Source organism: Acartia tonsa, chromosome 9, assembly GCF_053477335.1.
Source record: "Acartia tonsa isolate MP-2025a chromosome 9, ASM5347733v1, whole genome shotgun sequence".
Classification (NCBI taxonomy): Eukaryota; Metazoa; Arthropoda; class Copepoda; order Calanoida; family Acartiidae; genus Acartia; species Acartia tonsa.
Genome location: NC_137268.1, coordinates 4,172,101 through 4,189,942, shown reverse-complemented (window position 1 = coordinate 4,189,942; position 17,842 = coordinate 4,172,101). Strand labels below are relative to the sequence as shown.

Genomic DNA, 17,842 nt, shown 5'->3' with positions numbered 1-17,842 from the left:
AACAAGGACAAATGTGTTCTATGTATTTTTCACATTCAAAAAATAAATATGACTTAATAAAACTTCCATAATTTTAACTTAACTAATTATGATCAGTAAATAGTTTTCTGAACAATAATTATAGTTTATGTGTCGTTTTACAGATCATAATGGACATAAACACCATCAATTTAGATTTTTTTGGCAATATGGTTGTACATAAAAATCGAAAAACACAAAAAAGTCCCCTGAAAAAAAATATTTTCTTTTTCTATCTAAGCTATGATTATAGGTGGAGGGTTTACTTCTCTCCCCCCCCCCCCCTAAAACAAGTGCCCCTTGATGCCACTAATAAATTTGAGTAGAAATGTTATGTGTATCTTTTAAGACTTTGATTGAAATCAAATGATTTCATTTCCAGAAGAATTTTTGATTTTGAATACAATAGTAAATTGTAATACTATTCAACAAAATTTATTCTACAAATCCATTTATCTATCTATTTTAGTTAGCCAGGGATAGGGTACACCACCGTTTAAGCTTTTGTGCTGTTGTATAAATATATAGTAAAAATAGATATAGAATGTGTGTGTCATCAATTTAGGTTGCACATAAGAACCTCATTTATTGGTCATTTCTATCATCAAGTAGAGGAAAGTGGAAGAAATAACTTGGGTATCGTTATTTTAGCCAGCTGCGAGTTTCACTTTATTAGAATACATGAAAATCTGGTGCAAAATCCAAGTAATTATAATTATATATCGATTGATAGCTCAATTTTAATCTTTTGTACGAGTATACAAAAGTCACCGCTGTACCTTATTCTCCTTTACAGTGAAGCTTCTTTTAGGTCCAAGGAAGGTTTTGGGGAGTCAGTTCCTCCACCCTCGCTAGTTTTAAATAGTACAGTCAGATAATAGAATAGTACATTTTTAACTCAATACAATGCAATGGTTAAAAAAATACTACATAAATGTATTACAAGACCTGTCCCTGCGTCCCTGACAAATCCCCTGCTGATTGCGTGATGATTAAATCACGGTCAGAAGAGAGCTGGCGACTACAGTTTTTCTAATCATACAAAATTAGTTTCGCTGGCAAAAGATAGCTTTTAGTACAGCAGTTGCTTCGCCCCTAACGTGCAGAGGAGGCAAGAGCTCCAACAACCACCTTAATATCTTTATAATAAAGTAACAGGTTCTATGTGCGTCTTTGTGCACCAAGGGATCTCACTAACCACTGAACCGATATGGTTCTCCTTTACATGGTAGCTTCTCATAGGTCCTGGTAAGGTTTATAACTATTTTGGGGAAAGGGTACCACCACCATCCCAAGAGAAATCACTCTCCAAAATAAATGTTTTTAACCTTTTCTTTAAAAAAGTGTAAATGTAAGGGGGGTTCGACTCCCCCCCCCCCCCCCCACCAACCCAAGGGCCCCTATATGCCTCTAGAGGCGTAGCTGCTGCTAGTAATAAATATAAAAAAAAACTTTTTAACTTTTAAGACCCGTCAGTAAACTAAAGCAATATCGGTTAAAACACACAGAGAGACAGTCACACATCTCATTACTTTTATATAAGGATATACTGAAACAGTTGAATGTATATTACATACTTAAGATCTAGGTAACGGCTATACATTCGCACAGAAGCTAAACCACTTTGGAATCAATCTAATATCTTTAAAAATTAAATAAAATTAATCAAAGAAAGCTATCTTTAATTGTTTATTGAATAAAAAAAACCCAATGCTATCATGTCTAAAAAAGATCTTTTCCAAAGATCTTTAAAGATTTTCCATGTTTCAGATTTTAGACACTTTACAAATGTACTTTCTATCTATCTATCTATAGCTACCAATATGTCTATTTTTCATTGGGAGCGCAGCTACTTAATAGTAGGGTTTGTCCGAACGTCTGTTGTGACAAAGTAATTTTCCCAAAATATCTTGTTAGTAGATGATGCCTAATAAATTTGAAAAATACAAACATCACTTAAGGTGGGAGGTGTTAAAGTCTCTTTTCAATTTGAGTTTTAAAAATAAAAGTATTTTTAAAAGCGAAGCTTTTCTATAATTAGGGTCGGTCCGTTCGTCTGTCCGTCCGTCCGCACGTCCGTCCGAGATAGATAGCTTTTATTCGTTAATTTAGGCATGTTAGAATTGTCCTATCGATTTCAAACTTTGCATGATTATTCCTGTAGTAGTTGGGTACGATTTAGTAAGCGTAACTAGCAACTCTATAATAATTACTAGAATGTCCGTACGTCCATTTTAAACATATTGATTTTTCTACTTTTTTAACAACAAATTTTTATGTGATCTAATTATCCGTTTGATCTGATTTTTGGTATATTGATTCCTGGGACAACAAATAATAATATTATAAGCGAAGCATTTATAAAATCCAGTCCTAAAAATGTAAGTATGTCCATAAACATTATCCTATATTAAGCAGTTTTTCGACAAATTTACTTACAATTTTGCTTCGACTCTTATACTTTAATATTCTGATTATTCAGTTCAGACACTATACAAGTGTTAATGTCCGTTTGTCCTACCGTTTCAGTGCTTCGCTTTTATGGATGTTGTCATCCTTGTTTATATATATTTATATATTAGGAGAGTGGAAATACCCTTCCCCAAAATAGTTAAAAACTTTCCCTGGACTTATAAGAAGATTCAATGTAAAGGAGAACCATATCAGTTACCGAGGTCCTTCGCTACAGACAAAAAAGGCCTACTACTTTTTATAATAGGATACATACAAATTAATTAAATATTATTGCTGCGCTTATATTGAACATTATTGTTCTTGTAAAAATGTGTATATTTTAGACATTTAACAAATGTCTATCAAACAAGCTTCCTATAGAGCAAAATATGTATTCCAATAAGCAAAACTACTCTACAATTAAATAATAGAACACTTATTCAATATGAATAGTATGCCCAGTATGGCTTCGAAACCATAGCAGCCGTAGTAAAACATTAAATTTTCTACGATTAATAAAATAAAATAAATCATAAAATCAATACTAGTTTTGTTAAAATGGGCCTTCGGATCCTCGAAGCCAACAGAAACTAGTTTAGATCTTTTTATTTTTCATTTTAATATCCGCGGAAAGCTGGCTATTATACGATGCGATACGTAATTATTATAACTCTTAATGTCAAATAGATGACATTATATTTAAGTTGACATTACGATCAAAATCAATTAAAAAAAGCTTAAATATTTAAATATGTTTATAAACAACAAAGTTTTATAAAAACAAGGATGACAACATCCATAAAAGCGAAGCACTGAAACGGTAGGACAAACGGACACTAACACTTGTTTAGTGTCAGAACTAAATAATCAGAATATAAATGTATAAATGTCGAAGCAAAATTGTAAATAAAATTGTTGTAAAACTGCTTGATACAGAATAATGTTTATGGACATACTTACATTTTTAGGACTTGATTATAGAGTTGCTTCGCTTATAATATTGTACTTTGTTGTCCCAGGAATCAGTATACCAAAAATAAGTTTATCGGATTATTAGATCACATGAAAATTTGTTGTTAAAAAAGTAAAAAAAATCAACATGTTTAAAATGGACGTACGGACATTCTGGTAATGATTATAGAGTTGCTACGCTTTCTAAATCGTACCTAACTACTACAGGAATCACCATGCAAAGTTTGAAATCAATAGGACAATTCTAACATGCCTAAATAAGCGAATAAAGCTATCCGTTACGGACGGATGGACCGACCCTAATTATAGAAATGCTTCGCTTTTAAAAAGTTCTTTCATTTGTTTGCTTAAAACTTGATTGGGTCTTACAAACTAAAACTTCTTAAAATTTTACACTGGAATTTCTAATCTACAGAAGGTATAGTTTTGTTTATCATGATAGGGAGTTTACATTAATTAATTCCTTTAGATTCCAACTTATCATATGTGTATTTGTATAATTCTTTATCTGAACACTATAGCGGATACGCCCCTTGCAAATAGGGACAGAAAAATAGCTTAAAGCCATCCTCAGTCTTAAATCTAAAAATTCATTGGCTTAAAACCACCTCAGAACCTATCAAAAGATTCCCTAAAATAGATAACTAAATTGGTATAATATTTTTCAAAATAATAAGCTGAAGACAAAAAGAAACTTACTTCTTCATATAAAAGGACTAGAGTTGGCTCGATATAATTATCTCCCTATTGGCTAGTTTTCTACATGCATATCTATTTCTCAATAAATCTATTTTCCTCACCCGGCATTACTATCTAAAAGAAAGTAAATATTTAATAATCTAAATGATTTTAAAAAGATTTTTTAAATTATAATTTTTCTTTACATTAACATCACCAAAGGGTTAATGATGATGATTACAATTTTAGTTTAATATTTGAACACACAAAATGTCGCCACAATCGAATTCTTTTAAAACAGAGTTTTCTTACATTTATTATTTTATAAATTTAAATTTTCTTTTTTTATGATTAGAAATTAAATACATTGATATAAGGTAAATAGCAACATGAAATTAAAAAAAGGAATTTATTTTTAATAAAGTAAAATAATGGGTCTTATCGTTCAGGGCAATGAGAGTTTATTATGGATTATTGGAGCACTATGAGTTTTAAACAAATATTCCTTGGAAAACTTGAGCTCGTTTATAGACATTTATTTCCTATATAGATCTGACATGGATCTTGAAGCAATTAAGCAGGCCGTTTTGTACATGTTAAAAATTGGAAGATTTCATTAAATAAAAGTTATCGCAAATATACTTAGTAAATAAACCATCTATCTATCTATCTATTTTAAAGCATCTGTCAAACCCCTAAATATGATCAATTAACTCAAAAAAAAACTCATTTATTCCAGGTTCTACGCGGACTTTTGCCCGAGCTGTGCGCCGTCAACATTCGTCAACCGCGCTCCACTCTCCGACCAACAACAGCCCATCACAACCACTCAACAGCATCAACAAATGGGCTGTTGAATGCGGGTGGCAAAGTGCGCTACTTCGCCACACGATTTGTCGGGGGCCCGGAGCGCAAAATCCGGTCTAATTCCACGTATTTTGTGGCCGGCGTGGGGATGAAGGATAAACAACGGGTTGCTCCCTCACCAAGAGATAGAGGTAATTTTAGAATTATTTTACATGTTTATTAGAATATAAAATGATAGACAGATATTTTAATGGATAACTTTTAATGATATCGGAAAGACTTTTCAGGGAAGATTTATGTATAATTTAGGATGGTTCTAAGTTATAGTCTTTCCAAAATGGTTGCAGTATCAATCTGTTTATCAATAAAATAGCAATTATTATTACAATAGAAATTATATACTGTAAACTTTGATTAACTACCAGATTGCCTAAATATTAAATCTTAAATCTGTTACATTATACACGGAAAATTGAATATTAATATTACATTGAATTAAAAGGCATAAAATGAAAAAAAAAATCTAAATTATTTTATTAATTTGGTTTGCAATTTCAAAAAGTTGTTTTAGGAAACCATGTGTATATAGGTAACAACCTAATTTCAAATCAAAATTTAAATTTTAGATTGATATTTTATCAATGATTAGTTGATTAAAATTAAAAGCAAAGTGAACAAAATAAAAACTCAGAGCAATTTTTTTTTATAAAATATTTCATATATTGCAAATTTTTTCATCATAAAATTAACAAATGTATGTATTTTTTCTATGTTCTATTTGTTATCTGATGTTTGACATATGAAATTTCGATTAAACTATAAAAACTAGCGGATGCTTCCCTTGCATGTAGTTTCTATATATTCGATGGATAGGGGTTTAGAAAAATGGCCTAAAGACATCCTAAGACTAAAATTTTAAAAAGTAGAACAGCCTAAAACTATCCATTGACCTAGAAGCTTTCTTGACAAGGAGAAATCAATTGGTTCAATAGTTCAATCGAAATCATAAGATAAATAAAATAATCTATTTTCCTTTATGTTTATTTCTATCTATATCTGTCTATCTATCTTTTTTTCTATTATCTATTCTATATAGAAACCCCTCCTAGATGCATATAATGCCCTATTATAATCCTGACATTTAGGGAAAAAATCTCACTTTTAATAATTCACTTTGGGCTTATATAAAATTTATTTAACACTCAAACTGATTCATAAAAATATTAGTAAAAATGGTAGACAGATATCCAAAATTATTTTTGTAAAAAATCGTATAAAAAAAAACTACAAAAATTAATAAAATCTCATGAATTTGCTTATCTGCGGCTTTTTAACTGTTGAACCCTACAACTGTTATTTATTCGTAGCAAAGCTACTCTATAATTATATAATAAGTGTATGTCTGTTCATCCAATTGGCTGTATTCCTATGGTAGAATTGTGACTTTCTTGGCTACTACTAAAAAGATCTTCAATAAGTCCATCGGTCTATCGGTCACACAATAAAATAAATATTTTAGAAAGGTTTTGTCCACTTTAAGACCACAGTGCATTATAAGTATAAGAAATCCGGGATCAAATGATAATTAAATAATAGTTATTTCTTTCATCGTATTATAAACGGCTTTCCGCGGATATAGAATGTACAATTATAAGATTAAAACCAGTTTTTTTAAGCCCCGAGATGCCGAAGGCACGGGCTAAAAAAAACTGGTTTTAATCTTATGATTGTACATTTCTATATTCGTAGAAAACTGGATATAATACGATGCTAGACATAGTTTTTTCGTATGGATAAGAACCGGTTCCTATCCACCGGATTCGAATGAATACGAGAAAAAGAATAATTAAACAAGACAGACTGACGGGCCTACTTCATTAAGAGTTGTTAAGTTATTTAACATTTAATTAGAATTAATAAAATGTTTATAAATATATCTGCAAATAAATGTATAGGTATAGATGTATAATCCAGACAACTAACTGACCCAATTGGTGGCGACCATTTTAGTCTGCTAGCAAATGGTTTTCTGCTCTTTTGTTGGGACTTGGCTGTGTTTATATTTCCGACGCTATAAGCTCATTTAAAGAACTAATGAAAAATTGGGACAGGGTCCCCACCCAGTGGGCAAAGTTACATATAACTAATGCACCCCTCTATACTTTTACTTTAATTATCTATTTTATGATTCTATATAATTTATGTATCTTTTTACCCATGTAAAAATACGGATTCTGTCGTGGTAAATAGAAAAAAGTAAAGGTGCTACTATGAACATTAAAGATTTTTAAATGAAATATTGTCTAACACTTTTAACAGTTCTAAATCTATCTCAACTCTAACATTTAAATTAGTAACTACTGCTGCTTCATAACGAAATCCTATTATATAAAGTAGTAAGCGTTTTTTGTCTGTCCCGAAGGATCTCTCTAACCGCTGAACCGATATTGTTCTTCTTTACAGTGAAGCTTCTTATAGGTCCTGGGAAGGTTTTAAACTATTTCTGGGGAGGGTGTCTTTACCCCCTCCCTCTAAAAAAAATAGTTTTTTACTCTTTTGAAATTCAAATTTAAAATGGGAGGAGGTCGACTTTTCCCCCTTCTACCTTAAGTGCCCCTAGAGGCTTCTAGAGGGTGTAGCCGCTAGTATATTTATATATTAATATGTAGAACAAATCTTCATTAATAATCGAATTTCTAAGTGATTTAAACAAGCAAATCAAGCTAGTTTTTTATCTAAAATTTTTGAGCTTTTTTAGTAATTTTTGAAGCACCCTTAAATCTGACATTTTGGACATATTTGGAACAACCTACTTTAGTTGGAATACAAAACACCAAAAAAATCAATAAAATCTTAGCTTTTCCCCCCCAAACATTGGTTTCTAAAAAGTTTTTCTATTCCATGTAGTTTATAACAGTCATAATTATTTCCCATTTCAAAAAAGGTTCTTATGCAAGCTAGTTTTTTATAAATAATCATTATTGCATTCGCCGCATGTATTTATTTTCAAAATTGAAAACATAGGTGAAATATTTCAGCTTTGGACTAGACCAGTGTTCTAGACGTTGTGATATTTTAGTCTAAAACCATACCCAGACTTCAAATATACTTAAATAAAATAGCCTAAAACCATCTTTACGAATCATTACTCTAAAGGAGAATCACATCGGTTCAGCAGATGGCGAGATTCTTCGCTACAGACAAAAAAAGCTTACTACTTTATATAATAGGATAATAAATTTATTCTGCCGTTTTGAATGGTTACTGGCCACTTTAGATATAAATTATAAAGTATAGAAGATAGTATTATGCTACATTTAACTACATATTTTGGTACAATATGTTTTTTATAAGCTAGTATTTTAAAATTAAATATCAGTGTGTTTAAATTGATCTAAAACCTTCAAATCTCAAATGTTACATATAGATCTAGTGATTTTCAATGAAAGATATTAGATAATTAATCTTCTCCCGATACTTATTAGTTAAATTATTAGTTAAATTATTATTTTGGTATTCTCTTTCGATTTCTTCTTGTAATGAGATGCGATACTCTAACTACTATTATGGGATATTCGGTCAAGTAACATCGAAGCTACAACTGACCCTTTGATTACATGACCTTTGTTCTAACTGTGCATAGTAATAAGTTGCGCCTATTTATGAGCCAAGGCTTTCCCCTACTCTAACTATTAGTTTCACGTGTCATACATAGCCGCAATAGGTAAATTTTTAATGTCCTTTTTTACCCCGTCAATTACCTCATATGGACGGAGATGCTGTCCATGACATGAAACGCCATGGTCCAACAACCTAGGATAACCAAGGAGAGCCAAATGTCTCCTTTTCTGTCCAAACACCCGAGGTATTAGGTTAAGTAACACCCATCAGACAACAAACCCTTTGAGTTTCGCCTGTTTTGGGCCAAGGCATTCCCCCTACTTTAACTATTAATGTCGCGTTCCTGACATAATAGCAGTTGGAACTATTTTTAACGTCATTAGTCATGACGGGGTGTTTCGAACCTATCATTTTAATATCTTTAGTATGACTTTGTATTAAATGTCTAATGGTGAATAGGTATACAAAAGATTTGATTTTTAGAAAATAACCCTTGAAATATATTACCTATGCTTTTTTGTGTTCTAATCAAAATTAATGTTTTTTTATAATTTAGATGTGAAGTTATTGTCAGAATTGGCTGGAAAAATTCATCTAGCTGAAGAAGTTGCCTTAGTTTTACAGGAACAAAACAATCGACAACATTTTTGGGGAATAGTCCCTTTCGTGACATCGCACCTTAAGGGGCGATTTGTCGTATTTTTAAAGAGGCTTTTTATAGGTTATTTTAGGTTAGGTTAGGTTATATTGGGTTAGGTGATTGCCCCACAGGGTTAGGTAATTGGCCCCTCAGGGTTAGAGCCCCCCCCCCCCGCAGGGGCAAGAAATAGGAGAAAACCTGCTGTGAAAAATACGAAAAATCGCCCAATAAGGTGCGATGTCACGAAAGGGACTATATCCCATTTTTGCTCTTGCTCTTATTTTAATTAGTTTTTTTTATGGTAATTACAAATGTCTGCCATCTATGCAAAAATAAAAATATGGTTTACAGGTCTGTTGTGGGAAATTGACTTTTATAATTTTTAAGATAATTCCCCCTAGTTAAAAAGCATCTACTCTATGACTTACTTTTTCCTTCCTAATTTTGATAAACAATATAAAATTGTTTTTTTTGATCTAAGAATCAAAGCCCTATAAGTCCAACAAAAAGGGCATAATAATGTACTTTTCATTGGCGTATTCGTGTTCAACTAAAAGATTATATATAGTTGTATGTATGTTGATTATTTTATTCGTATAGGAGAGAGAACGAGAAAACTATCCAAGTTTAGGTAAAGTCTTTTTTTTATATCATCTGATATGTCTACATATCAACAAAGACCCCAGAAGTGGAGGGGGGGGGATGAAGGGGGAAGTCATCCCCCCTACTTTAATGTTTTTTTAAATAAAAATTTTTGTCACACTTGTAGAAAGTAAGTACAGAATAGTTGTAAACCTTCCTAAGACCTATGAGAAGCTACTTTGTAAAAGAGAAAAAAATGGGTTCATCGGGTAGCGAGATCTTTCGGTACAAACAGACACACACACACAGATTGTGTAACTTTATTTTAAGGAAATGCAACTTTACCTATATTTTCTAAACTAGGGGAAGGTTAAGTGCTCGACAGGGAATTAGTGGGAGAGCACTTAATTTTTTTCTATCAGCTATGTTTCTATACTTTATACCTAAACTACCAGCTACGCCCCTAGAAGCCTCTAGTGGCACTTTAAATGTTTGGTTTTTTGTTGCGTTTAAATTTCTACGATAAGTTGCGTAAAGAGTCTCTTTATACGATAACTCGCAATGTTACGTAGGAGTTTCTATACTTAAAATAAAAATTTCGATTTATTATCATTTCTCTTGGGAGAGTGGTGGTACCCTCCCCCAAAATAGTTATAAACCTTCCCGGGACCTATGAGAAGCTACCCTGTTAAGGAGAACCCGATCGGTTAAGCGATTAGCGAGATCCTTCGGTACAAACATCCAAACACAGACATCCTGTTACTTTAGTATAAGGATATTTAATCATCTGTCTATCCAACTATTGACTAATTCATATTTTAGATGCCTTAATGTCAGAATTTACAATAGAACTAACATGTCTGCCAGAAGACAGACTACACAACTGTGATGCTACTATTGACAATGGAATTAATACATGTGCAGATGATTCTAAGGCAGCAGATGTGTGTGAGGTGTCTAGAGCTGAGGTTTATGCTAATCAGGTAATCAAAATAGTTACTTATCACATCGCAGTTTTCTGCGGATAGTAAAATAAATAGTAAAAATTCTAAAATTCTTTATTAAATGATTTTTTAGTATGACTCAGAAGCTGTTTTAATACAGTAGATATTTATCGGATTCGGAACCATGCTGTAATAAATGATGATTTTAGATCTGATTAGTGTTTTGCATATTTCATAATTGCCCTATTTTGTACACCACCAGAAATGTCATCAACCGATTGTTGAATATGCTTAAAATCAAGAAAAAATATACTAAATTACAATTTTAAATGAAAACTTTATTTTTACTCCGGAAAATAAGATAAATAAATTAGAAACAAAACTGAGTTTGAATATAATTTTTCCAAATTGACGCAAAAATTTTTTTTATCTCTTTTCATGTATGGCTTCAAAACCAATTAATATCCGTTGGATCAGAACCGGTTCTTAGCCATACTGAAAAATTGATATAAAGCATATTATTAAAGACAGTTTTCCACGAAAATTAAAGTTTTGTTATCCCGGATCCTAGGCCCCTCGGGGCTTGCAAAACTGGTTTTAATCCTATAATATTCCATTTCAATATCCGCGGAAACTGTCTATAGTACGATGCAACAAATAACTATTCTCTAATATACAGAAAAGTTGATTTTTAGAGGAGCTTAACTTTTATTTTCCCCTTTAAATTGAAGAAAAAACTGAAAGAAATCACAATTTAAAAAAAGAAAAAAAATCCTTACAAAATCTAACATGACTAAACTAAATTTTTTATATAAAAAAACTAAACCTGTATTTCCAACCTTGAAATGATAAAGCAATAATATTTTATGAGGCTGGTAAACCAAAATGAGCCACCTTTCAATTTTCTTGGTTTTCCTGTCCTTAAGTCTGACAAAGTAGTAGGGGGGGGGGGGGGGGGGGAAGGTGACTCAAAAATCGACCAATAAAAAATGACAAAGCCCCAAATGAAAAAGTTAGGAAAATTAGCATAGACGCGTAGTGGCGCAGCATCTTGTAAATAATTTGAAAAATCGAGTTCATGAAACATTTTGATTACATTATAGGGACAGTCCTAAAAAACTCTGTATAGAGTAGCTACACTAAATATTGTAAATTTATTTAATGGTAAAAGTTTAAAATTAACTATCTTACTGTTCACATTTTTTATGACAAAGCCAAAATTGTGTCAAAAATGATCCAACTGACGTAATAAAAATGAGGAAGATGAGAAGAGAAAAGGGAAAGAAAACCTCTAAAAAAAGAGATGGATAATCCCACATTTTTATGACGTCACATGGATGATTTTTGGCGCATTTTGACACAATTTGGGCTTTGTCATAAAAAATTAAACAGTAAGATGGTTAATTTTGAACTTTTAATATTAAATAAATCCACATTATTTAGTTTAGCTACTTCATTCAGACTTTATAGGTCTCTTCTTAAAATGTCATCAAAATTTTTCATGAACTCGATTTAAAATCATTTAAGCGTCTACTCTTTTTATATTAAATACATTTTTTACCGACTACAGCTCCTTATAAAGTATTTTTTGTGTCACCAGAACCCATGTATGACTTTAACTGTAGAATAATGCTCAAGGGGGGCTCTAAAAAATATGCTAATTTTCCTAACTTTTTCATTTGGGGCACTTTTTTGCGCACACAACAATTATTATGCCTTCATGATGTATCAAGAACCATCAGAGTACTTGGAGCTGTTTATTACACCAGTCCCCAAAGTTGTATAACAACGTTTTCTTATTCGTTGGCCCAAACAACTTGGGGACTTATATTGATTGGTTGGTTCATTAAGTGGAGTGTCCACACGTTTTAACCCCTAGTTTTAATTTACAGAAGCTAGTGGTATTTTGTTAATGATCATTGGGGATTTACATCATTTTATCAGCCATTGTCTTATCCCTTTAAATACATGATGGAATATAGACCTTATAGATAGATACAGCATCAGAAGGACACTTTTTGTGTTTAACAATTATTACACCTTCATGAATTTTAAAGTAGGCCATTTTACGTACTTTTTAGACCTCACTTAAATAGCAAAAATTTATATTTTATTTCTGTCAGAAATGTATATAGTTTTTTTAATGCAAAGTGTGTTTACAAGTTTGTTGTTCTGTCCGTATGTTCGTAACGGATAGCTCTGAGTGTTAACTAGAGAATTTAATCGTCTTTTCCATTATAAAACTAGAAAGACGATTCCTGGTAACGGCAGGTATGATCTTGTAAGCGTTGGCAACACTATATAAAAGGCAATTCTTATTTTTTTGAACACAGTTATAGTGTCTGACTGATTATGACGTAACAAAAAAAATAGCCAATGAGAGGCCGTTATTGACCAATGGTAAAATTTATAGTGGCCTCTCATTGGCTAATTTTTTTGTTACGTCATAATCAGTCAGACACTATTACTGTGTTCTATTTTTTTCCTTAAATATTTTTTTATGATAAAATAAGCTATTTAACTTAATTTTAGAAATGGGGATACCTTGAACAATTAGGCTCAATATAATATATGAAACATATAAATGTACAATCAAGTTTTGAATTTAAATGTAAGCACATTCATGGAAATGGCATCATGCATGTGAAGCAATTTTTGCTTACAATAAACTTTTCCTCATACTTCTAAATGTTTAATTTTTGTATATCAAAAGCGTGATTTTGTTCATTTGTCTTTCTCTCTGATTAACTCAACTTTTTCGGAATGTTCCATCCTTGTTCAAATCCATTTTAAGGAAACACCCTTTATTGAGAGCAAGTAAGTAATAGCTATGCAAGAATAATGGGTTTATTATTACATGGATCTAACACCAGATTATCATGTACTCTAATAAAGTGAAACTTGTAGCTGACTAAAATAACGATTCCTCCATGCACCCATTTTGGCATTTACCCTATCCCTTCCACTCCAACTGGATGAAGGAACTGACCAATAATCAACCAAAATTTACAACAATGTTTCCCCTATCATAATATCCATTGCAAGAATAGGTTAATAAGAATTGTTTTATTTTCCCAGGGCTTATTCTTTAGGATTTAGGACAATGCATTGCATTTTAGTTTAACATATCCATAAAAGCAAAGCTCTAAAATTAGACAGTTAGACAAACGAACATTAACACTTGTAGAGTGTTAGAATTTAATAAACAGAATATTGATTTTTGAGTTTACCTAAATTGCATTAATATAGGATACTTCTTAAGGTCATACTTTCAATTTTAGGACTTGAATATAGAGATGCTTCTCCTATAATGTTGTACCTAGTTCGTCATGAGAATCATTATCCTAAAAATTATGAAAAAAGCATTGCTCTGAAAATGTTAGTAAAGCAAAAATTCAACTTTAACCCAGAATAGTTAAACAATTTATTTTACAGAAAAATGTTTAGATTTAAAAAGATTATGATATTTATCAAAACATAATTTTCAAATTGCAATGCACGTCCCAAATTACCCAAATTTTTGGCATAACTGAATACAATGTGATTTTTGTAGATCTTTGACCCTTCCTAAGCAAGAAACATTGCATACTACAGTTCATACTCTGGAGTAATTCAGATTGTAATTTTTATGTAATTGCTTTTTCATTAAAAGCGAAGCTTTTCTATAATAAGGGTCGGTCCGTCCGTACGTACGTCACAGTTAGCTCTTTTCGTTAATTTAAATAGGTTAGAATTGTCCTATCGATTCCAAACTTTGCATGCTGATTCCTGTAGTAGTTAGGTGCAATCTAGAAAGCGTAGCAACTCTATAATCAATATCAAAATGTCCATGTCGATTTTTAACTTTTTTACAACTAATTTTTGTATGTTAAAATTATCCGATTCTTCAAATTTTTTGAAAACTGATTCCTATTACCACAAGGTACAATGTTTTAATCGAAACATCTTTATAAACAATCCCCAAAAATGTAAGTATGTCCTTAAACAGTATCATATATTTATGCAGTTTTGCAGCAAATTTACTTACAATATTGTTTGTACTAATGCATTTATATTCTGCTAATTCAGTTCTGACAATCTACAAGTGTTAATGTTCGTTGTCCTTTCATTTCAGAGCTTCACTTTTATGGATGTTGCCATCGTTGTTATTTAGTGTCTTGTTTAGTCTTATTGAGAGGCCTTTAGGGGCGTAGCCGCTAGTAAAGAAATAATGTAACAAATCGTTGTAAATAGTATGTAAGAAACATTTTTGATTCAAAGTTATTTATTCTCTCTTTGATAACAGCCAATTAAATAAGGTTTCATGTCTCCTTGAGCAATCGACTTACTAACGGACTAAGTAAGCTTTATACTGGATGCAGATATGAGAAGGGAATCTTTTATTTAAATTCTATGATAATTAGCTGCCAACCAAATACAATTTCTGCTATAGCAATATAGAAGAACTGACATACAGACAGACAAAATTAGTAATAAGGTAGCTTTGCTACTAAGATAGATTTATCAAGAATCATTCCTAGATTAAAAAAATAAATTATAAATTTTAGGTTGAGGATTGGGCTTACACCTGTATAGCCAGCAAGACCTGTTACTCCGAGAAGAGTCAGGCATTTATCCACATGCTCAACATTGCCCACACCAGCATCAAGTACAACAACTTCAACACTGCTTATAACATCATTCAGGCTCTTGGGTAAGTTTGATATAGTTAAATGATTAACTGCTCCTGTTTTGTTAAGTTTAAGTTAGAAATCCATGTTAACACAAATCTAAAATGCTTTTGATCTCATTAGTAGAGTAAATTTCCATATAAGTTTGCTATTATTGAAAGGCATATGCTGCGTTTAAAAGGTTGGGTTTTACTTGTATGCATCTTTACTGCATTTTTAATAAAAACTTGATTAACAAGAATATTAATTTATATTCTTTCTAATAGGTCTCCATTGTTACAAAATCTACGAGAAAGTCACACAGTGCGGTATCATCAACTGCGGAGGGATATAAGGAAGAACTACACTCAACAGCTGTTCATGCGGCTTAAGCGCAAGGAAAATATTCATTATAGTTATAAAATAACGTAAAACCTATACAAACAAGGATAACAAAATCCATAAAATCCAAGCTCTAAAAAGAGAATCGACGTTCATACTGTTAAAGAGTGGTATCCCACTTTTACAGGAATCACCGGGCAAAGTTTGAAATCTACAGGAGGATTTTAACATGTCCAAATTAATGAGCTATAGAGCTAACAGTTAGACGGACAGTCTGACCGACCCTAACTTTAGAAAAACTTTTTGATTATTTAGTTCATAATGAATCGTCTGCAAAGGGTTTTCCTGTGTTGGCGGCCATCTTGCCCATGCTCCATCAATTAGGCGCCATTTTTGAGTCAAATCCTTTTGTTCTCATCACCTCGGATGATTTGAAATACAAGGTAATTATTACTAAACGTATTTCTAGACCTAATAGTCGAATTGCTATATAAATGTACTAGCGGTTACGCCCCTAGAGGCCTCTTGGAAGGGGTGGTGGTACCCTCCCCTAAATTAGTTATAAACCTTCCTGGGACCTATGAGTAGCTAACCTGTTAAGGAGAACCCGATCGGTTCAGCGGTTAGCGAGATCCTTCGGTACAAATACACAGACACACGAACACACAGACACACAAACACACAGACAAACAGACATTTTGTTACTTTAGTATAAGGATTGATAAAATTAGCTAGATATAAAATAATGTACACGGTGGCCACAAATTAACTGCGTTTTCCGGTATAAAGAAACAACCAAGGAATATGAAAAAGTTATCTGTCCATATTCTCTGCAAAAATTGTTGTTTCCCAAAATCGGAAAACAATTTTTTTCGGGCCACCCTGTATATTTCATGACTTATAATTTCGTTTGAATTTCAGAGCTTGATAGTGTTCACTGGTCGTGGCGCTCTGGACTACAAGCTCCGGGAACCATTCTGTGACGTCATCAGATGTGAATCAGCTGACTCAACAGATTTTGGCGCCAAAAAGTTAAAAAGCATGAAACCAGTTCTTGGCGTGCTCAAAAGAATTGACCTAAGGTTAGTTCATCTAAATTTGTTTTATAAATCATTATTCTTTGCTAAATACATATTAATACTTACATAAAAGTTACACATGGCAACGTACATAAAATATGAGTCATAAAAAATAGTAAACTATTATTTCATTACATTAAATAATGCATTAAAAATGTGTTAAATTAGCTTGTGAACATATGTTTTAAAAATTATAAGCTACTCTTTATCTTTATATCTATTTATCCATCTATTAGATATATATCAATCTTTAATTGTAACTATCTATCTTGCTATCCTACCTATCTACTTTCATAATTATCTACATTTATGATCTATTATCTATTTAGTTATACTACTATTTATAAGTTACCTAACCCCTAATTTTTTTTTGATTATAGACAGTCTTGTTTTGTAAATGATTGTCCTTGAAATGGCTTTAAAACATTTTCAGGACCAGTATTTCTATAAAATTAATCACACTTGGAAGCTAGTAAAAGTGGCGGCACAGATTATGACGTCAAAAAAATTAACTAATGAGAGGCCAGTATACACTGTAATTGACAAATGGTAAAATTTATAGTGGTTTTTTCATTGGTTAATTTTTTTGACGGCATAATCTGTGCCGCCACTTTTACAAGCTTCCTTATTTGTGTTATTGCAAAAAAAAATGTAACAAGTGAAAAAGGTCATATAAATAATATTTTGATTCATATCTTTATTATAAATACGTCCCTTATCTACTAATTAATTAAAAAGCTGCTCTTTAACTACGAAATAGAAAAATTAACGAAACCAATTATTAAATATGTAAAGCATTGTATTACAAAAATATCATGATTAATACCTTCCTAAGTTAACTTCCCTTATAAACAAGGATGACAACATCCATTAAAATGAAGCTCTAAAATAAAGACTAACGAACATTATCATTTGTCTAATGTCAAAACTTAATATGCAGAATTTAAATCTATTAGTCTAAACAAAAATGTACATAAATTTGATGCAAAATTTCGCTTTTATAGCAGTGTTAATTATGTACAAAATTGTCCTTGTTGTGTAGATAAATTATATTTG

The 17,842-nt window shown here is 31.6% G+C and overlaps 1 protein-coding gene across 1 annotated transcript in view; it reads left to right on the top strand.

Moving 5' to 3' along the window:
• LOC145328429 (uncharacterized) overlaps window positions 1-17,842 on the top strand; it is a 66,008-nt gene that overhangs the window by 16,967 nt on the left and 31,199 nt on the right. Inside the window, exons 4-11 of the mRNA XM_080172120.1 lie at window positions 4,862-5,120; window positions 9,107-9,176; window positions 9,793-9,821; window positions 10,595-10,755; window positions 15,264-15,409; window positions 15,653-15,759; window positions 16,023-16,150; window positions 16,629-16,789. Coding sequence (XP_080028246.1) covers window positions 4,862-5,120; window positions 9,107-9,176; window positions 9,793-9,821; window positions 10,595-10,755; window positions 15,264-15,409; window positions 15,653-15,759; window positions 16,023-16,150; window positions 16,629-16,789 — 1,061 coding nt within the window. The remainder of the gene's footprint in view (window positions 1-4,861; window positions 5,121-9,106; window positions 9,177-9,792; window positions 9,822-10,594; window positions 10,756-15,263; window positions 15,410-15,652; window positions 15,760-16,022; window positions 16,151-16,628; window positions 16,790-17,842) is intronic.